The sequence below is a fragment of the Nymphaea colorata genome, chromosome 14 (genome assembly GCF_008831285.2).
Source record: "Nymphaea colorata isolate Beijing-Zhang1983 chromosome 14, ASM883128v2, whole genome shotgun sequence".
NCBI lineage: Eukaryota > Viridiplantae > Streptophyta > Magnoliopsida > Nymphaeales > Nymphaeaceae > Nymphaea > Nymphaea colorata.
The window spans coordinates 413,529-435,601 of NC_045151.1; the positions used below are offsets into that span (position 1 = coordinate 413,529).

General features: G+C 38.9%; 2 protein-coding genes across 3 annotated transcripts; both read right to left on the reverse strand.

Moving 5' to 3' along the window:
* Positions 1-3,580: 3,580 nt before the first annotated feature.
* On the reverse strand, positions 3,581-9,278 carry LOC116267434 (cysteine-rich receptor-like protein kinase 10). The gene is made up of 7 exons (XM_031649145.2): positions 8,336-9,278; positions 8,092-8,202; positions 6,506-6,675; positions 5,723-5,933; positions 5,269-5,506; positions 4,545-4,698; positions 3,581-4,149 (listed from the first exon to the last, which is right to left on the reverse strand). The coding sequence occupies exons 1-7, from the start codon at positions 9,144-9,146 to the stop codon at positions 3,853-3,855; spliced, it is 1,992 nt and encodes a 663-aa protein (XP_031505005.1). The 5' UTR covers positions 9,147-9,278; the 3' UTR covers positions 3,581-3,852.
* A 2,664-nt stretch (positions 9,279-11,942) lies between these two features.
* Positions 11,943-19,407, reverse strand: LOC116267595 (type I inositol polyphosphate 5-phosphatase 1). 2 transcript variants are annotated; one of them, XM_031649424.2, is made up of 11 exons: positions 18,584-19,407; positions 18,239-18,389; positions 18,049-18,123; positions 17,098-17,188; positions 16,910-17,014; positions 15,192-16,029; positions 14,812-14,993; positions 14,325-14,433; positions 13,708-13,850; positions 13,390-13,624; positions 11,943-12,480 (listed from the first exon to the last, which is right to left on the reverse strand). In XM_031649424.2, the coding sequence occupies exons 1-11, from the start codon at positions 18,611-18,613 to the stop codon at positions 12,466-12,468; spliced, it is 1,974 nt and encodes a 657-aa protein (XP_031505284.1). In that variant the 5' UTR covers positions 18,614-19,407; the 3' UTR covers positions 11,943-12,465. The 2 variants fall into 2 exon arrangements, with proteins under 2 accessions (XP_031505284.1, XP_049931199.1); XM_050075242.1 differs by having other exon boundaries at positions 18,239-18,344; positions 18,584-19,405.
* Positions 19,408-22,073: the final 2,666 nt, after the last annotated feature.

Below are 22,073 nucleotides of genomic sequence, written 5' to 3' on the forward strand. Positions count from 1 at the left end.
CGTTAAAGAGAAGAACCAGTTACTATTTCGATATTGTGTGCACGCATGGGCTTCTTCTTCTGGCTACTGCGGGTTATGGCCCGATGTCGTGTGAAATAAAATGACCATTATGTCGGACTTGTTCTGATACAAGGCCGAAGCTGCGATACTCCCATGTTGAGCATGGGGACCTCCTGGGCTTTGACACGAACTTTATCCATTCTCAATAGCAAAGATTTCTTATGCCTCGAAGAATTTTTTCTTCCCCCTGCCGCCAGAGTCCTCGGCCCCTCTTCAGTGTTAGTTAGAATGCATGTTCTTAGACTAGATGATTCTAGAGCACCCATGATCTTGTCCCATGAAACACGAAAAAAACTATGGATGTCGTTTCTAAATCCAATAACCACATGCTAGATAAGATTGCATCATATTTCTTAAAACAAAAGATGGTGTTCTTCAAATATATATTCCAATAACACTATGTTCTTATCAAAACCCTCGTTCAAGGGGCATCTTAATTATTACTTACAGTCATCTCTTCAAACCTGTTTCCTATGTGTATTTTGCTTAAATCTGTTCTATACAATTTTTTTTTTCAGGCTTTCGGTTTGCCCTTGTAGGAGCCAACAAAAAGCTGTAAAAATTTCTTCAAGGAAAGATTACCCTATGACTCTGTTGGGGCCATCAAACACCCTTTTAGAAAGTTCTGGGTAAATGTAGCTTGGCTAGAAGAGAGAAAGGGTGGTGTATGGAATGAATGAAAGAGCGTGGAAGCCAAGGGCTGAGGCCAGTGAAGAATAACCGATCGAATTACTTCACCCGACAAGGATGCATGAACATGGTTGGATGTCCTTCACACATTAAAACTACTTTCTGTTTTATTTTCTAGCCGAAGTCTACAAGTCAACTATAATTGTCAGACTAGGTCTTTATCTTTTGTTCTTGCTTTGCCTTTCTTTCCTTTCATTTGAAAATTGCTTCTTTTCTTTGGGGCTTGTTTAAATCCATAAATTAATTTGGTCAACTTGCACTCCAGTGAATTGAAAAAAAAATTACATTGAAAAAATTGAAAATTTTTAGTTGCGCAATGTATTATTTGGATTTAGGTTCAGTTTGGTCCCACCTGGATCCAGAGGTTGGATTGTTTGGTCCACCCTTGAAAAAATTTTTGGCTCCACCCATGTGCATAAGTGCTTCCCCCTCTCTTCCATATTTGGAAGGCAAGTCCATGTTCCATATTTGGAAGGCAAGTCCATGTAAACATCTTCTTCTAGCTTCCCATTCAAAAATGCATTATAGACATCCATTTAGTGCAATATCAATTCATATTTGACAATTCATATTTGACAGCAATTGATGAGATCTATATTTATTTTGAATTGGCTTAGGTCACTATCTGTGTGTTTCCCAATATTAAATGATACCATTATTTACAACATTAATGGCTCGATCAAAGATAAAAATCATTAATTTTTTATTTTTTTGAGAAAAAAGATAAAAATTCTGACCTTTCATTTGCTAATTCTACAAAATAATATTAAAAGAACTACAAAAAATTGAATATAATAAAAACAATTTTCAAGTTACTTGCAATGAATGTCCCATGTGTCATGCCGTGTGACCTCTATAATCTCATATCACTGACAACTCTAATTTGGTATTATAGCTTCTTGCCAAAAGGCTGAGTTGTATGAGCCTTTGTGCCACTAAAATGACAAGGCATCCATAAGTGCATGCTACATTAATCTTTTAATCATGAGATTATCATCAAATTAGTATCTCATGTGAAGAATTTAGGTTATCAGCCTTACAACCTACCTTTATAGGAGAGACTGGAATAGTTTATCATCATAAATCATACAATTAAAGCGACTAGTTAGATGCCCTTTACACAAAATTCCTCTACTTCACAGAAGCTCTTACACTTTCTTCATACCCTTAAAGTTAGGGAAAGATATCTCACAATTAAAAACCTTCTCACAAAGCTTCCTCTCAATGCTTTCTTAGACTCACAAAATGTGTTTACAAGAGCCATATTGATGGGAAGATTTTTACTAACGATCAGCTATTGAAGTGATTAATTATTTATTACCATCAAAGTAAAAAGTTGTGTTGCATGCTCACTTATCCTTGATAGGTAAATGGATGGTAAATCACAACTATTATCATATAAATTTCCCAACATAAAACCTAGTCATGCCCAACCTTCTATATTTTGTTAAAGCAACTCAAACAAGTCCCACCGAACCCTGCAATCGTTCCACATTTAGCTCCACAATGAAGCTTAATAATTCAAGCCACTTTAACACACGTCATGGCTTCAAAAAAGTTTCTTTTACATCTCAATCTAAGTGCTTGTCGATTCCACTCAAAACTGCCGGCGTAGACTGTGTTTCATTGTCAGTTTTAATTGACGCAACGAGGCATTCACAGTTTCAGTCTGAATTAGTTAGTTCATACTTACACATGCATGGCTTAATCTTTGAGACATGCATGTTTTTAATGGTCAGTAATCGATTCGATAGTACGACGAGTGAAAAGCATTTTCTTATTAGATCCCTAAGATAATAAATTTTCAAAGAGAATTACTATTTTTTCAACATCTGAGTCAAGCTTATTACTGGCAAATTAATCTTGCACCTTAGACCTGTACATACAGATTTTAACATACTAAATCGTGCAGGAGGCCTATACACAGATATTAGTTATATGCAGACTTCATGAGGACACAGCCCACATTTGTTGTCACGAGTGTCCGTGAACAAAGGTATTTCAAAATATTCAGAAAGAGTAAGAGAGAGATGATTGCAAAAGCAGAGAGCGTGTTGCTGAAGGTGGTTACGTGCACGCACAGCTCCCCCGGTGCATCACTTGTGTTTTCCTGGCCTATTTGGAGTGAAGCTGGTTATATACGCTGATGAAATTTCATGCGCTAATACCCATAATTAGATTTTTTTTTTTTGTAGGGACAAAAAAAAAAACATTTGAGAATTTGATAAAGGTTAACATAAAATTTTTTTTATATGAATGCTTTCATTTCAACCAACTGATGCTTGAGCGGCTTTTACTTGTAAGGACGCTTTTACTGATGCTCTGTTTCATAAACAAACACGAGCAAGTTGGCTTTTAGAGATTGACATTGATGGATCTATATTGGTTAGACGTAGAGACATTGGAATTTACGGAGTAAGCACTGTCGATCTTGAAATATTGTCAGAAAGGAAATTGACTTCACCTCCCTGCAGCGAGAGGATGGTCAATCTGCTTATGTACATTCTTGGTTGCTCGTTTCTCACCTTCTTCTTCCTACCAGAATATATATCTCTTCTGTTGTGACTTTCAGGCAGGAAAACAGGGCAGCTTGCCCATTACTTGGAAGCCAAGGGTAATAATACTCTTCTTGTATTTCTTGTGAGCTTTCTCTCTCTCTCTCTCTCTCTCTCTCTGTGTGTGTGTGTGTGTGTGTGTGATTGCGTTCTGGTTTTCACTTGGTTATAGGTACTTGTTCATCTATGCAAACGAGTATCGAGTTTAAATCAATGTCTACTGTTTCAAAGATTTCTCGAACATGAGTGCAGATAAAGAGAGAAAAAGCAAGGAGGAAAGTCGAAAAAACATAGTCCACATTTGATACAATACGAGTTCCTTAGTGGGTAATTTAGCAAATGCACAACAACTTTCACTTTCCGGCTGAATATTAAGGTACTAGTGAGAGGGCGTTTATAAGGAACAACAAGAAGCTCTCGTCCAAATGAACCTTTTTCGGCACAGGTCCTATGCATATATAACACGGCTAAATTTTGTCTTATGAGAAATGGCAGGTATTCCATCCAAATGACAGGCAGAATCCTTATTAATTTCGAGCGGCACCTTTTATCTTGGAGTAACTTCAGTATCTGTAATCCCATTCACTGAAGAAGTCTGTGATCTGCTGAACCTATCTTTGGTTCTCTTGTTAGAAAATGCAGGTTCTGTGGGCACCGGAAGTGCCAGAGGTTCACCCTCAAGCATAAGAAGAACAGAAGACATAGTTGGTCTGCTTTCAGCATCTTCTTGAACACAGAGCAAGCCTATATGCAGATATTTTAATGGATCACGTGCTGGGCATGTGTCTTTTAACAATGGGTCCACGAATTCCAGTCCCATCCCTTGGCTCCACAAACTCCAAGCCTGTGTCCCAGTTTCATTTATTCAATGCATGAAATGTTAGCTCTGGCTTTGATCAAGTAGGATGACTGAGAAAGGAAATTTCACCGCCCATTTGTTCAAAGAAAATTTGATAAAGTTATCCTATGCTAATTCTGGATCAAATAAGATTAAGTTTGAGAAAGCCAAACAGAGGTTTGTTGAAGAATGAAACACATCACAGGGGCAGAATATAGAACCCTTTGCAATTCCATCATCTTGTGGGGTTGCCGTATAAAATCTGGATGCTGAAATCTTTTGCTTCGAAAAGATTGTCTTGATTTTAAAGGAAAGGTGCATATATGCTAACTAGAAGTTAAATATTGCAACATTCCAGGAATAAAGCGGGAGATATGTAGCAAGAAACCAATGAGACTTACGTATCCAACCAGACTACGATTTTCTTGATGGGATTGATTAAACTCTCTGGTGAGTTGGCCGCTGATGATTTCCAAGAGTAAGACGCCAAAGCTGTAGACATCTGATTTAATGGAGAAGAGTCCATCCATAGCATATTCTGGAGCCATGTACCCGCTGTTTCAGGAACACAAAAAAATCATAATGATACAAGTGTTGGCTAGCAGTGAAGTGCACTAAATTGAAGTAGAATCGAATCGATGAGTTGCAAAGAAACATTGCTTGACAAAAAATGGGCACGGCCTGATCTCACTAGGAAAAGTCTCCCACTTAATCTGAGAATATCCACTAAAATACAATCTAATTTAAGTTCATCTGTAAATGAGCGAGCAAAGTGAGCAATATTAAGAACTCTGATTCGAATGTATATTAAGAACTCATCATTAATTTGCAGATGAACTTAAAAATAATTCCTCTCTCCTTTTCTGGGGGACAGCACAACGCATTAGAGCTCCCTCCGGAAAAGATGGAGAGTTTAATCTTATGGTGCCACAAACTTGAGGAAAATAAATAACGTCGCTCCCCCTTTCTGAGGGACGACAGAATACATAAGAATTCACTTAAACAAAGATTTCTGAAGCAAATTCCAACTCAAAGCAATTAGAAGAGCTAGCGTTTTGAATTAAGTACCGCCCTCAAATTCTGAAAGAGAAACTTCCAAATGATAAAAGAAGTCCTTATACTTACTATGTTCCAACAATTATTTTGGTGTTGACTTGAGTCTGACTGCCACTGAAGATCCTCGCCATCCCAAAATCTGAAATTTTGGGGTTCATCAGCTCATCCAGTAAAACGTTTGCTGCTTTAAGATCCCGGTGGATGATGCTGAGCCGGGAATCATGATGAAGATAAACCATGCCCCTGGCAGTTCCCCCCATAATATTGAGTCTCGTTTCCCAATCCAACGTAGCTCGTTTTTGTGGATCTGAACGTCACCATAATAAACTTAGACAACCTCTAGAGAGAGAGAGAGAGAGAGAGAGATTCTGGTTCCGCCCATATTAACACATATGCATGCTTAGACATGAAGTCATGCATGCATATGCACCTTCACCTGCCTGAGGGCTGAGGGAGAGAGAGTATGTCTTGATGTGCATGTAAACAGGTAAAATGGTATCATATGAAGAGCAACGAAGGGTACCACTTAGAAAAGTATCGACACTTTTGTTGGGTAGATACTCGTAAATGAGCAGCATTTCTTCCTTTTCTAGGCAGCAGCCCAAAAGCCTAACCAAGTTCTTGTGTTGAAGATTTCCTATCAATTTGACCTCATTCTTAAACTCCCTTACACCTTGTGCAGAATACTGAGAAAGCCTTTTCACTGCTATTTCTTGCCCACTGGGGAGAATGCCCTGGTAAGAAAAAAGCTCAAGTGTCTCAAGCATGCACGTCTATATGTCGAATTTGGACGCAATATTCAACTAAACTGTTCAAAAACAAATTGGATACAAAAAAAAAAAAATAATCAGACTTGGATTTAAAGAATGACATCCAATCAGATTCGGTTTCATTATACATAAATATCCAATCAGATTCAAATTAGTTTTAAATAAATATCCTACATCCAATATCCTTACATTTTGCAAGTTAGCTAGATTTGTTTCAAAATTCGGATTTGTGAATTCAAATTTTGGATTTAGATTGTGAAAGGATTTCAAATTTGGATGCATGACAATCTTCTGTTCGTATTGGAATCTGAATGTTTGAAGACCCAAAAAAAAAAAAGAAAAAGAATATAGTTAAAAGCACATCTAATTCCTATTGGACCAGTGCACATCTCCATTTGGACCTATTGCACATTTGGTTCAGTAATAGATGTAATAATGAAAGCTTCAACTGAACATGATTTTGCTAATAAAAGGAGGCGAAAAACCATATGCATTTGAAAAGAACAAAAGGAAGATGGCACCGTCTGATTAAATACCTTGTAGACAGGACCAAATCCGCCTTGGCCAAGTTTGTTGGACTCGGAAAAGTTATCCGTGGCTGTTTGTACCGTTCTAAGTCTTACCATTGCCACTTCGTGGTTTGTCCCATTCTGGTTGGGGCCGTTAATGTCAAGCAAGGATGTCTCCCTTTCATATCTCACTTTCTCTATATATTAATCGTGCAAAGAATAAATTGTGTCATCTAAATAAACATTTAGAACACCAATACATATAACCAAAAAACATAAAGGAAAGAGTTGGTGAGAGATAGGAAAAAGTAGAAATTGATTGAGAAAGAAAAATCAATCCCAAACGTCAAATTGTTAGGATTTGAGCAATGATCAAATTGTTAAGACTTACAAAGTAAGAATGTAGTTATTTTTATGTAATGAATATGTAAGGTGGTATACGAAGAAATTCAAACAAAAATTGTTGATGAAATGTTGGAAAAACTGCTTTCATTTAATAATATGCTTTTTTGTGTGGAAATTACACAATGGTAGAAAGGATACGGAGAAAGGAATCACAAGGCACGCTGGTGAGCAGACATGGAATGGATGCAAGGAATCACAAGGGAGTTTTGGACGTCGGTTTTTAATTTTTGCTGCTCAGATTAGTGGCAGGAAAATGTTTGATGTTGATTAAAGATGAAGTTTGGAGAGATGGAGGAATTCATCTATAGTAAATTTTACTCCAACGCTGGTGGCCACGAGACAAGTAAGCGAGCAGCAGACCTTGGGATATCAAACATGTGGTCTCGTCCATCTTTTGTACCACCGAATGGGGATCCTTTACCTTTGAAATAAGGCTGGACAATTGGCCCGGCTGCTGGTATAATTTTTTATTATTAATTTTTATATATTAATATAATATTTTATAGTAATTAATTATAATTATATATTATTTTATATTAAAAATATAGTTTTTAATTTAATCAAGCTGGGTCCGAGCTGAGTTTGGGCTCGGGTTGTGATGGTCGGCGGGGGCTGGTTCCAGGTTTCAGGTGTCAGGTCAACCCGCTTAGTTTCAAGAAGGATTAAAAACTAAGTTTTTATTGTATATATTCTGGCTTTTTTTTCTTTTTGAAATAAATGAGTGGGGGCCTATTCCCCACACCTCTTAATAAGAGGTTGAAACTTTCAAAATTATGGGTCAAATTTTAGCATTTTCTTATTTTTTAAAAAATAAGAAATTATTAATTACTGACATATGTGGTCGCTTTCTTCATTCATTGGTGTGGTAACTTTGACTTTTCAGAGTTGCCTACTGATCTAACTGTTACTGTTCTATCTAAGATGATAGATTGTTAAGAAAAAAAATAAAAAGTTAATGAGCATTTTTGTCATGTAATGGGTAATATTATTTTATGCATTTTTTTTTGTTTTTCTCTCCATCATTCATATACTTTAAATAGATAGATCTTGATTAAATGTCAAAGTAACTTTTAGATACCTAAAATTACCGTTCAATCATTCATTCGTATATATATATATATATATATATATATATATATAAAATAACAAATTCTCTTGTTACGGTAGTAGTACAAATTAAAAGACAAACAGCAGGTTGTTTAATTTACCCATGTGAGATTTCCTTGCTCGAAGGAAGCATAGGATACAAGCGACCAGTAGCACACCTCCAATGGGGACAATCATCGCAAGTATCTTCCAAAAGCCTATTCCACCCTTCCCTGCATTATTACGATCGTAAAATAAAGGTTTCATCATTTGAAATTACTCCCATGAAGTCAAGATTATTGTTTATCAAGAATCACACTACACAGTGAAAAGAGGACGGTTAGGAGTCAGCACTCGAAGTATTACCCAGGGGTGAAGCAGGTAATGGTAATGGCGCAGGAGAGGCGGACCAGTTAGTTACCGGCGGCGTCAGCGTTGTTGCCGTTGAAAAATTCCCGAAGAAAGGGTAGATCTCATACCTTACAACACAACTTCCGGACAAAATTCTAGCACCCACGCGATCAGTGCAGCAACGTATGCCATCTATGGAATTGTTCAAACACGAGCGACAGGATGCCGGGGACAGGTCTCCTGTGCACTCTACTAGCCCGTAGACCGTCAGGCTGTTTGCGTAGGGAGCGGCACCGGTGACGTACAACGGCGAAGACCCGCCGGTGGTAGCCGACGCGGTGAGGTTTCTGAGGAAGGACAGCAGAAACGGCTCGAACCGTGAGGGGCTAGAGATGGCGTTGGGGTTCTCCATTTCCTCTTGGATTTTGTCTGCTACCCCAAAGAAATTGTAAAACGAGTAGCGGATGAAGCAATCGTCACGCCAGAACATGGCAACTTTGGAGTTGGTGCACACTTGGCGGAGCTGAGAAGCCGAAGACACTGCACAACTGCGGCATTCTTCGGCAGAGACATCTCTGTGACACTGCACCAGGCCGTATACTCTGTCCGGGTTGCTGCCCACCGTGGTATTGTAAAAGAACCCAGGAAGGGAAGTAACTTTGTCTACGAGCGAGGCCAAGAGGTCGTCGAGGTTTCGCCGGAAGATGCTGTTGGCGGTGTAGGTTAGCTGAGGGCTGGGGCACTTGTAGCTCTGCGCATCGGCAGCGTGGAAGCTGCTGAGAAGGAGGAGAAATATAAGGAACTTGATGTCCGCAGTGACAAACATCTCGTAGGTGACGACGGCTGCAGTCTTCCTGGTCTTGGAAGCCAAAGAGTTTGTGCACCGATCAGAGGGTAACTGGTCTTGTTAGCTAAGAGAAGGGAAATCGTTGAAGTTACTGCTGCAATCAACTCTGCCTTGTATAATGTGTGAGTTGCTACCGATTGGAGTCATTATTTTTCCCAACCTTCCATAACACGGCGAGTTAGTACGTTGACTCTGTATTTGGGGACCAGCTCGGAGTCTTTTGATGAATCCGTTCTTTCTCTCTTCTACTCTTTTTGTCTTGAGTCTTTTTTTTGATTTTTTCATTCGAAGATAATCCACAAATTGATTGATTGGTACCTCACCCTTTTTTCAATAAGATACAGGATCGGTCATACTACACTACGTAGGTCCATCTTATTTCTTTTGGCGTCTTTTGAGTTTTGACCCAAATATACACTAAAGGAAAAAGAGAGAGTTTGGGATATTTCTGAAGTTTTTTTATGAAAAAATATCTACTTTACACTTTTTAACTTTTCATAATCCATTTTTATCTTTTTAAAATGTTTTTTTTTTTAACTTTTACTAGGGTATTTTGATCATTATATATACCTATGCATAATTTGTCGTGCAGGTATAACTCATTTCACTTTAAAAAAATAAGTGTTATGTACATAAACCTATAAACCTAGAATGTCAGCATGTGCATATCACTAGTTCTATGCTCCACCCAACCATTCAGGTTAAGGTTCGGGGTTGCCCCTTCCTTGCAAGTATGTAAGTGCTGCATGATAACAAGCCAAACTTCGCCGCCTCAGCATCAAAAGTGCTGGCACGATTTGGCCAGATATAAAGGGTGGAGACCTGCAACCCCACGTAAAAAAATAAAAATAAAAATTTATACGTAAAATTAAAAATATGCAACTTGTTCTATATAAAAATTTTAAAAAATATATATTTTGGCTCAAAATTTAAAAACTTTAATTCGGCCCGACCCTTCTCATTCTCATGAAAAATTTCATGGTCTATGAAATGGATAAGATCGGCCCCTCGACAGAAACCCCAGCTGCCGCCATTGAAATGTTGCCATTTGAAGTCTGATTGCCTGTTTTCATCTAGAAGTTGCACCCATTCATTCAACTCAAGACCCAAGTGCAAACCCTTTTTTTGTTGAGGAAAAATCCACTGTAAATCTATGACGTTAAAAGGAAGAGCAAGTTACTATTTCGATCTTGTGTGCACGCATGGGCTTCTTCTTCTGGCTATTGCGAGTTATGGCCGGTTGTCGTATGAAATAGAATGACTATTATGCTGGACTTGTTCTGATACAAGGCCGAAGCTGGAAGACTCCCATGCTGGGCATGGTGACCTCCTGGATTTTGACATGAGCTTGATCCATTCTCAATAGTAAAGGCATTTTTGATGCCTTGAAGAATTTTCGCTTCGTGTTGAAATTTACTCAAACCACGCGAGTGGTTATCAAACATGAGAGATCAAGTTGCTACCCGGGTGAATTGCGCAATAGTGTGGTCATTCAACTGGTGGAGCTCAGGGTGTTAGTATTTATAGTGGGAAGAGCGAAGATTGATGAGCCGACATCATAGAGAACATTTCATAAGGAGAACATTGTGTGTGTAGAATACATGTTCTTATAGGTGGTTCCGCTCCTAGAATGCAGAGCTGCTTCGACACCTCCTGGTTCTGTGGTACACCCTTCAACTTTAAAATACATGTTCTTAATGTTCTTAGAATAGATGATTCTATAACACCATATTCTTGTCCAATGAAACACGGTAAAAATTGTGAATGTTGTTTATAAATCCAATAACCAAATGTTAGATATACTTGCACCATATTTGCTAAAACAAAAAATGGAGTTCTTTGAATATGTATTCCAATAACATTACGCTCTTCTTATCAAAAACCCTCCTAAGGTTGTTCAAGGGGCAGCTTGACCATTACTCACAGTCATCTCTTTAAACTGGTTGTCGAAGGTCTTTTTTTTTTTTGGGGTTTTGGAGGGTTATGAAAGCACATCAAGTCATCTGCTTATATCTGTTTTATACATTTTTCTTTTTGGGCTTTTGGTTGGCTTTGCAGGAGTCCAACAATAAGCTGTGAAAATTTCTTCAAGGAAAAACCACCTTAAGAATCTTTTGGGGTCTTCAAACACCCTTTTTAGATAGTTCTGGCTGAATTGTGGTGGTTTTCAATTTCGGGCTTAATGTAGGGTTGAAAGTGGTCCAAATATGCTTTGAAGATTTTATCAATTTCTAGAGAACCAGTCCAATAAATGGACTTCTAACTTACACATTCGCTGCTGGGAAACAACCCATTTGCAACCTAATTCATTCTGAGGATGTTGAATTCCCCAAGCCAGTATTCTCCAACTTCACCTAAACAGGAGATTTTGTAGTGATACTTGGCTGTCCTGAGGACACTAATTCTGTGGCGCTACGTGCCTGTTCTTATGACATCGTGTGCATTTTGGATCTGCCCATGATGGGCAGGAGTCCAGACCCATTTAAGGAAAGACGAGTGGTTACAGTAAGTAATCGCCTTCATCCCACTCTAGGAACATGAACATACAAAAAGGAGCATGAAGAGACAAAAGAAAAGGGAAAGGGAGACGGAAAGAAGGGACCGAGATTGTCTACTGTGTTTTTCTCTTATGTACACTTCTCTAAATGAAAATTGGACTCTGGAAATCTGTTTCCCTGTTGAACCCTTGGATATGCAATCGATCTTGCAAATCCAATGGCGATAAATATCCATTCCTTTTCCTTCACATTGTTTATTACATATTAATGCGCATCATAACTGAAAGATATTTATTGACAAATAAATAGAATCATTACATTATGGAGGGGTACTGACTGGACAAACCTATCAACAGCATAAGAACTAAAATTCCAAGAAATTCCAATACAAAGAATCGAAAATCCATATCGTATCACCAGGCCTTAAGGTGAAAATCAAGAACTTGATGAAGTAACTCAATTAATACTCACAATTACATACATGTACATGTTGCCTCCAAACTTGAAACTTTCATCACGTTCAGCATGGAAGGAAAACTGCATCTCTAATGCTGATGAATTTAGTAAGCCTCCTATGTACAATGCCTGGAGACCATCACGCTTGGAAGATTTGCTGAGTGGGGGAACATGCTCGGCACCGTACAAGGTGATTTGATTAACAAGGGATTTACATGAAATCAGAAAATTACAAACACACAGAGGCCGTAGATTGACAACCACCAACCATTACAAGCCCCTTCAAGCAGAGAATCCCACGAGTTAAAATATAAGAAATTTTAGCGTCCTTTTCTGGTAATGTCTTATTTATGCAGACCCTGCATTCACAGGCAACAAACTGTTAGAGGTTTGCAAGGTATAGGACCAATCAGGGTCAGGAACTGCACACATGTTTTCTACCATGTTGTTTATTTTTTTTACGAGCTCCATGCTTAACCATCTTGGGATCGTAATCAGAGAGACAGTCACAAGATATAGACCATTTAGGATCCGGACAACTGCATGCATGCATCCTATCAGACCAAGTTGGTTATTTTCTATGTGCTCCATTTTTAACCACATCCGAATGGTAATCCAATTAAACAATCCAAGCAAATTGAAGCAGATTCTGATGACTGAACTCACTGTGGTGCAGATGAATGGAAGAGTCGAGAATAGGATATAAATGCTAAAACCCATGAGGAAAAAGAATGGGTCGATCAAAGTGATAATGATCAAATACTAAAAGCCTGAGCTTTCATCTGTTGTAGAAAAAGCATACCAGCAGGGCCAGCATGGGAATATACCATGTTCAATTCCAAAGTGGTTGATTATCTATGAGCCTGATGGAGCAGAAGCATGGAGAAACCTTTGTCTGGAGGTCAGCAGTAGAAACCAATGTGTGCCAGAATAGGAGGCAGTAACTTTTTAATTCAGAATTATCTGATTTGAATCTGTACGGCCTAGCTCTCCGGCTAACTTTAGCACTATTTGATTTGGGAACCAGGTCTGATTAGACAGGTAACCTAAAGAGTAAGTAGCTCGTGGAGGAAAAATACATGGTTGACAAATATGGTGCGAGAGATGACCTGGGGAGTCAAAAGACCTAAATGACAGCAGCGGTTCAAGATCCCACTTAGTTATGGTTATTGAGATCAGAAATTAATCCAGTACAGATCCACCTCATACTCGTTTATTGGAAAGTTGGATGTCATAAATGAGTTCATTAAATAAACAAAAGAACTTACTTCAAGAATTAGCTTCTGACTGAAGTCTGAATTAAACCCAAATTCTCCAAGAAATGGATTTTCATCAAGCTCAGCATCCGTTACTGAAAGGGCCCGCTGAAGCTTCTTGTGACAGAAAACTTCAACGTCAGCTATGAAAGTGGCCACAATAGGGCGATGATCTGAAAGCTTCTTTTCAATTCTCCTATAACTTATTTGCTGGAGTCCCTTTCCAAATGCAAGAACACGGTCACACCTGAATGGACACATATGAAGAATGTACAGAATCATGTCATTAGGTAAAAGTGCACGGTAGGAGTTTCTCAAGACAGAACTCACCATGCTGGTGTGCGCCTTCCAGATTTTGGCTCCTCGGGTGCATAATTTTCAGAATCAAGCTCATATTTGTATGTTGGTGGAAAATCTAGGCAACCCTCTTTCCACCCATCAAAAGCACAACCTTTTCGCAGCTCCTTTATCAACTGCCATAATGTGGTGAACATTAGTCATCATTTAAGTTCCACCTTATTGCACATATATCTAAATTAACCGAGCAATATCCATATGTTGGACTTCGCTCACTTGGACTTGGCACACAGTTGTTTTAGAAGTTGACTTGCTGGACTAACTAAGAATCAAAGGTACGGAGCAACTGAACAGCCATAACTAATAACCATAGGAAAAGACGGTTGATGGAAAATAGTAACCAGATTTGCTGGAAGCAATGGGTTCTCATCATCAAATTACAAGAGCAGGCAAGGTTACATAAGGAACTCTGTGCCAAGAAAAATTAAAAGGCCACCAAGTCAAGCAACTATTTTCTTCAAAGATAATAATACCCGAGTGAAATCAGCAAGTGCACAGATAGATACCTCATGACTAACAAAAGATGGTTGACTACAAGGTTTAAGGAAGAAGGATGTAACAAAAAAGCAATGGCCTTGAGGTTAACATACCTGGTCACTCTCAGCCAACATGGACCATTCCTTCTGGGAGATGAGTTCTCTGGTCCTCTCATAAGATAAATTGATTCGATAATTTAAATCACCAAACCAAATAATCCTTCTGCAGAAGCAAAAAAGCACTAAGTGTGGTTTCACAATAAAAAAGTATATAAAAAGAATGGCTCTCGTCACAAAAACAAACTGGGAAAGGGCGGTTGCTTATAAATATTGGCTCGACAATAGGGTGACATGGGCAAATGATGACACTTAATGAACATCATCAAACAAAGGAAACTATGACCACTAGAATCCTGATTTTATTGCTGATGCATCAGGGCTTCTCGCATATGGTACAGCATATTACGAATCTCCAAAGGCAATTTACACACCATGATACAGACAAGATCTAACTCCTAGATTTCACATGGCAACATCATGACTCTATGAGCTAACAAAATAAAAAACCTTGGATTACATTTTAAAAAGTCTTTGCACTTACTCATGGTCAAAGATAGTTTTGGGAAGATCAATACTCCCAAGGTTGAATCGTGTTCTCCGGATGATTTCTTTCACATCAGCATTTCGCTTAAGTTCATCTCCATCCTTCTCACCAGATGTAAGATGAGAACAGATGAAGCAAAATAGAGTTTGATAGATAGACATGCTGACTGATACTGACCCCTGGAGAAGAATGAAAAGGTGATGACAGAAAATCCCTCAATATGACATACATTGGAAAATATAAAATATAATTTTAAACATGGATTAAAAAATTATAAGAACAAAAAGAATTCCTCTAACTTGGTTATCTGATACCAGAAAACCATATGTTCTATTTCAGTTTATTCCCTAACTACATTTTATGAGCAGAACACTCACCTTGTTGCCGATGTAACCCATAATGCCAACTCCAACAATGGAAACGTTCAAATTGTGGATGAACCTCCGAAGTTTTCTATGTACCCAAACTGACAGAAAAATTCCAACCATTTGCTTGCTGACAATCCTCACGTATGTGGGCCTTCTGCTTCTGTATCTAAAAGATTCCAGTCTAGTTACTGGAGCTGGTTCTTCCTTTTCTATGCTGCTACGTGGTCCAAGTGAAGACAGACTCAAAGATTTTGGAGTTTTAAAGGAATTATATGCCCTGATAGAACTCTGTCTTTCAAAATCATGTACATCTAACAAGTCCAGAGGTTTCTCCGGCCAACTCAAACCTACTTTCTCTAAGCCACTATATGTTCTGGTTAATTTGTTCTGTTTTGGAGTATCAGAGGCATCAGATTCTATATTAGCATTATATCGGCTCCAACTGAACTGATGTATGCGGTCCAATCTCTTCACTGTAGGTGAATGGGTGCTTTGTGGGTCTGTTCTAGTTTTTGTGGTACAGGCTGGGTCATCATCTAACGTAGGTTCATTTGCACATGCCTGATGTTCATCACCATTCACAGAGAAATTCAAAGGATCCCCACACCTGTTTTCAGCTTCATCATGGCTATCATCGTCACTTGATATTTCATCATAATTAGAATGAATTTCTTCTGAGGGCTGGAATCTTGATGGTGAAGGAGGATCACTATGACATTTAACCTTTGGTTTCGTAGTTTGGACCTTGTTTAGTGTTTTGCGAATGAGATGCTCCCATTTTGAAGCAGGACGGGTGTCTTCAGCACCAAGTACGTTTCCAGCATTTAATGGAACAATCTCCTGAAGGCTGCAAATGTGAAGCATCTGTCAACTATAAAATGCAAAGTTCGAAGGTATCCCATACTTGCGGCCAAGATGGATTACCTTATCTTTAAGATCAAGCAATGTAACTAAAATACAGGGAAAAGATTCCAATTGGGTTATCTGATACACTATCATTCTGCAACTCGAGTCTGATTCCTGGGTTGACTAGCATGGGTCTGTTACTTCACCTACACCTACGCAACCCAGGCTCAAACTTGAGATTGATAAGGTATAATTCAGTTTCTTTGAAAGATGCCACTCATCAAAATATCATTATGCAAACATTCTGCATCCATGGGCACTGAGATTAAAGAATTACAAACATTCAGCCCAGAGAGAAAAAGAACAAAAAAGATGCAAGTAAATCATTTCCTTTATAAAGTTGGAAACAATATGTACTTTTCACAGGAAAATATATATGAAACAACAGCCACCTACATGGAGAGAAAAGGCAAATACTTTAATATGCCCTGGCATAATGAAATATGTCTCCATGTCAACAGATAGATATAACAGAAGGGAAAGAAACATTCGATCAATCTTGATCTGAATGAAAACGTTTGGGACCTTCTGAACTTTCCTTGTGTGAGAGTAATGAAAAGTGATTTACTGGTCAATTACATGTATCGTATTAAATTTAAGTCTAAAACTAAAAACAACAACAGGATCGAATAAGAATCCCTCCTATTTTCTTGTGACCTAGAATTGGAAAGAAGGGCATAGAACGTAGCACAAAAGTCCATTCAAAACATAGTGATATATAATGTAAAATTACGGACAACCAAGGGAAAGGAAGCAAGGAGATAGATGAATCAAACGAATAAAAGTTTTCATCTCCAAAGCAGCATTGATGAAGGAGTTACCCAAGCACATATAAATCAGCTGGTTCATCCATGTCTAGCCATTCATCGATGTCCAAGTCATCTGGTGGCATCTGGCCCCCAACATTCCATGTACTAACACAAACTCTGGACATAAGAAGATTCGAGCAGTTAGACAATAAACAAGAAACTATGAGCAGGTGAACAATTTATGAAGGAAAAAAAAGTGCCTTAGTTCCTTGGCATCTATGTATTGCACGCGAAGTGTCTCAGAGTTGCGTCGTCTCATCCTGCAAGTAAGAAATCCTGAGGTGGCAGGACCTGGAATTAAGAGAGATGGCTTACATACATCAAAATGACAAAAGAAGAGGAGAGATAAAGAGAAGCAGAAAAATGAATACATCACATATTATACATTGACCTTTGTTAAAAAAAGAAAAAAGATGAATGAATAATGTCAATCACATTGTGGACGACCATAAGGCTTTATGGTTGCTTCGATGAGGTTCCATAACCAGGTTTCCCATCTTATTATATTGAACGAAACCACATATTATGAACTGCTCGTAGGAAGACGAGAAAAAAAAAAATTATACATTAACAATAGAAAGTGGAAAATAGGAAAACAGAGCTCATCATCCACAGATTCTATCTAAGGACGACTAGAAAGGGAAGCAAATTTACATAACATCAAGAGTCTCGTCCACGGTACGATTGACCACAAAAGCATTGCCGTTTGAGCCCTAACAGTGTGCTTAGAAGACGAAACATGGAAGCATTTAATTGGCCCCAGGACATACCAAGCTGCATGTATTGGTCAAATGTAGACCTTCACAAACTCAGATTAAGGCGAATACAGTTCCTTTCCCATTTCCCACCGGCAATACTGTCAAATACAGATTTAATTTTGGCCCTTTAGATGGAAGTGCTGAAAGAATGTTTAAAGGGAAATGGTTTAACACTCAAGGGGAGAGCATTCGTCATCAGTTTCAATTTTCAAACGACCAACAGGCTTCAGAGTAGGAATGCAGCAACTTGCCCACCAAAATTTCTATATGTTTTGTGAATTGAAATTCTAAATTTCTAATTCCGCATTATCTAACACAAGTAATAGAGAATGCTGAGGTCCTAAAGATATTGAGAAGCACCAATTTTGGACGTTAACTGTAACCATTTCTCACCCATGGACTGACACCTAAATCCATCGTTCTTCTCGACGGAAGCATTGTTCCCTTCTCTGTTCCAAAAGCTACCGCCTGTCACCATGGAAGGGAAAAAGGAAAAACAACAGAAGGAAAAGCCTAGTCAATTAATCTGAACCTTAACCAAACAAAATAAGGGAAGAACAGGAAAGGAAAGAAAAGAACAGACCTTCTTCTTCCCACTCACTGTCACTATCACGATCATCCGCACTGAAATCCGAGCCTGTCGACTTGATATTCAACCATTTCTTCAGGAACAATCCAGGCCAGGAAAGCTGTAGGCATAAACAACCCAAACAGCATATTTCAACCCAACTCCTCTGCAATTCTCCATTTTATTTTCGGAACAAAAACAAAAAAAAAAAGGAAAAGAAAAAAAAGACCAAGAACCATCAACAGCCTCTAAAGGTATACAAGGAAAAACTTATGTGAACCAACAATCGGAAGAACTGAAACGCCAACAAAATCAAAACATTTCAAGGTGGGTTATCTCTTAGAAGGTGAGTGACGGTACCTCTCTTTCCCTGCGTGAATGTTCCCTCATTGCATTAGACTCAGAAAAAATAACAAGCTCGCTCGTTCCTGGCTTTCCTTTTCCCCCCAGAGCTCCACTTCAGGAATGCAGGATTCCCTTCACAGCCAAAGAATTCAACACCTCAAGCATCATCAACCGGTCCAAACCCAAAAAAATAAGCTCATCCCCATGCACCAATTCATCACCAGCATTGAAAAAGGAAGATCGTTTCCCCTTATTAATCAACAAAAGTTTGGGCACAACAGCCGCAATTACGGCCGCAAACGCAAGCACAATCTCACTTCCAGTTTCTTGGCGTAACAAATAAAACATGAGAAAATCCCGTTCAACACTATGCTTCTGAGAAGTCCCCCAGCAGCCAAATTTTAATTTCGCTTCCTGCTCGTCTCAACTAAACGGACAGTGATGACCAACAGCGTAATGTTTGAGTGAAGGAATTGGACTCCCCACTCTGTTCAAAGGCGCGTTCGTAATAGGATAGAAGGAGGTGGGCACATGCCTGACACCCGAAACGGCAATCATTGGGCATGGTGGCCGTCTGGCCGTCCGTCCATCCGCTAAAAAGGGCACACTTCTTCTTCGGTGCATTTTCACGAACCTCTTTCTCTTTACTTCTCCACGGCTGGGATGAGTCTGGCAACTATCGAAGAAATCCGCCCATCTAACTGTCCCCACGTATACACAGACACATTTTAATCTCATACTGTCTTTTCAGATCATTGAGGGCCCATCGACATCGTCCAAGATGTGAACCAATGCTGGACCATAGTTTTGTTCTGGATTCTAGATTGGCCGAAGAAATTTGATTTTGGTGTCAAAACGGGGGTTTTGTTATACTAATAATCCACAGAAAGACTAACAATTCTTTTTGCGTTTAGTGGCGGAGTTTCACGGTTTTACAGGGGAGTGCGAAACAGATTCTCTTTCTTTCATGCTCAAGTTGTCGGTCTTTGGAAAAGTAAAGTTCTTCTAAAGGAAATAATTTCACCAACAAAATTGCCGCGGGCCTTGATCCTGACGAGAAAAGTTGTAGCTCTGGATTAGGCAAGGAATGATGCTTAGAAGAGGAGAATTGACTGTGTCGTCGCTTGGGCAGCCGGGGTCGGCCTCGTTACGACGCCTTTTAACAATACAACTGGATGGAGAAGGAAGCCGATAAAGAACATTACGTACCTATCAACAAGAGCTAATAGGGATGTCCCCACCGAGGGGCGGAGCCAGGATTTTTTTATAGAGTCGAGTCAAGACGATTTACGAGCCGGGCTAGGGTCGGGTTAAAAGAAGCGACGAGGAGCGAGTAAAAAAATTTGATTTTTTTAATGTAAAAAAAAAATCCTGAGCGGGCCATGGCCCGGGCAAGCCCCCCCTCCCTCCGCCCCTGTCCCCACCAATGCCTGCATGTTGCAGGAGATTATGGTTTTCAAATGGAATGAGAATTGCACGCTACCATATCGGCTGAAACTGGCTATCAGGGGCCCAAGGTAGGTGTGAGTTACGTGTGGGCAAAAGGCCCACACACAAACTAAAAATTTTCTTATTTTCGTATTGACTTTTATGAGTATTTTTTCTCAAAATTATACATTAAGGCCGCAAAAAATATAAAGTTTTATATATAGTTCCCCTTAACCAGAATTTTCTAGGTTCACCCCTACTAGCTCGCCCATAAAACAGAAGAACTTTTTTAGCATGGAAGGAGTCCAAGTGTTTGGTGCTCATGATACTTGTCACTGCATAATCTAAGGGAATCTGTTTGAATTCAAATGGAAAAAGAAAATGACATGTATTTATTAAAGTAAGACATCTCTCTCTATATATAAGTTTTTGTGTTTGAGAAAAGGATGTATATATATATTTGTTTGAGGAGAGGAACCAGCATGTAATTCGTATTTTTGACAAGTCTCACCTTGCTTTGGCAGCTCACTACCTAAGGATGTGCTTAATAGTCTGGATCTGATCTAAGACCCCTTTCATGTGGAACCTATAGCGTAAACAAACACCACATATTACTATGTTAAAAAAGAATTTGAGTTCTTCAGTTTATGGTAAAACCTCTGGGACAGGGATTCTGACCTTAAATCCACGGATCTAAGATTCCCAATGATCTTAAATTACCTCAAATATCAAATCCGAGGCTATCAAACACTCCCTAAATTTCTTGGATTTTTTCCAAGATATCGTATTGTTGCTAATGTTTATCCCTATGATTTGACATTCAACGCGACATGAGGTTGCCAAACGACAAACTCCTTTTCGCAGGAAATAGCTTTTCAAGAGGGGAGGAGATTCCCAGCACTATTGCTGGCTGAAACTAAAATAAGGCCGCAAGTGGGTTGGATCTGGTTTACCATAAAAAACACTGGCTATTTCTTTTTGTTATTAAACCTCAACTTGGGTCTGAGCAACATTGTCAAATGTTGGTTTCCAACTCATTTTCCAGACCTCAATGATTCTCCATATCAGCCAATTTTAAATTATTTTTTCACGTTACCTGCTATTATATTAATATACCACCATGAACCAAGTTGTGTGTGGCCATACACGGCCCATATCGGCACAGATTTATGCAACGCACCGACTGGTTTTTCGCAGTACCATTATTAGAAATTGAATCCTCACATGAAAACATGTAATAAATTTCCCATGGGAAAAGGAGTTGGCGTATGAAACCAAACGCCTCATTTCACAGATGGAATTCATGTACTTTTTTAGAGAGAGAATAAGGATTTTTCTTCTATTCTCATGATTTAGAGCTGCTTTATGATTTGTTTTGTGTGGGGAGCGAAATATCTCTTTTAACTAGAGTATCACATATCCATCATTTGCAGTTCAAAATTCAAAAAAATAGTATTTATAGGAATCCAACTGACTATGAAACTTTCATCAATCTGACCAACTATACTATTCCTTCGGATCAATCCTCACTCAACTTCATGATCGCATTGGGATGTGATTCGGTCTAAAACTAAGGGCTGGTGCGCGTCTTTCTGTTTGAGTGTAGAGGTCATTGTCTAATGGGCCTGATCTTGGGGCCCAGCTGACTGTTCAGATCTTGAATTCAAAGCCCAAGAATCAAAGAGGGCATATTGAAAATGGGAGCTCATAAGAAAAGGATAAATGTTAAGGTTGTCCGCTAGTTGAACCAGATCATCATCATGTCTTTGACGGAAAGCTAAGGAATAAAGAAATGTTAAGTGGCGAATGTCACAGTTGTCCTCTTAGATGTGCAAAACATGTAAATACAAACTGTTTGATTTGTCACTAAAACATTTTGCTGTACTTTCCGCGTATAATTTTATGCCATACTTTCCGTATATAATTTTAGGAAAGAGATCTCTCTTTTTACGTTTTTCTCTTCATTCTTTATACCCTGCTTTAGGGTAAGCGATCGCAGTGGTGCACTGTTCAACTTAGATATCTAGATATCGTGCTCCACTACTTAAGGCACAGAAGCATAGTTCTCACGAGAATC

Excerpts from the sequence above, each read along its gene's own strand:
- LOC116267595 (XM_031649424.2), bottom strand. The coding sequence starts at position 18,613 with ATGAGGGAACATTCACGCAGGGAAAGAGAG. Across the intron at positions 18,124-18,238 it reads CAGTGAGTGGGAAGAAGAAG|GCGGTAGCTTTTGGAACAGA; the intron begins GTCTGTTCTTTT and ends CCATGGTGACAG. Across the intron at positions 14,994-15,191 it reads TGGGTTACATCGGCAACAAG|GGGTCAGTATCAGTCAGCAT; the intron begins GTGAGTGTTCTG and ends ATTCTTCTCCAG.
- LOC116267434 (XM_031649145.2), bottom strand. The coding sequence starts at position 9,146 with ATGTTTGTCACTGCGGACATCAAGTTCCTTATATTTCTCCTCCTTCTC. Across the intron at positions 8,203-8,335 it reads ATTACCTGCTTCACCCCTGG|GGAAGGGTGGAATAGGCTTT; the intron begins GTAATACTTCGA and ends GTAATAATGCAG. Across the intron at positions 6,676-8,091 it reads AGCAAGGAAATCTCACATGG|AGAAAGTGAGATATGAAAGG; the intron begins GTAAATTAAACA and ends ATTAATATATAG.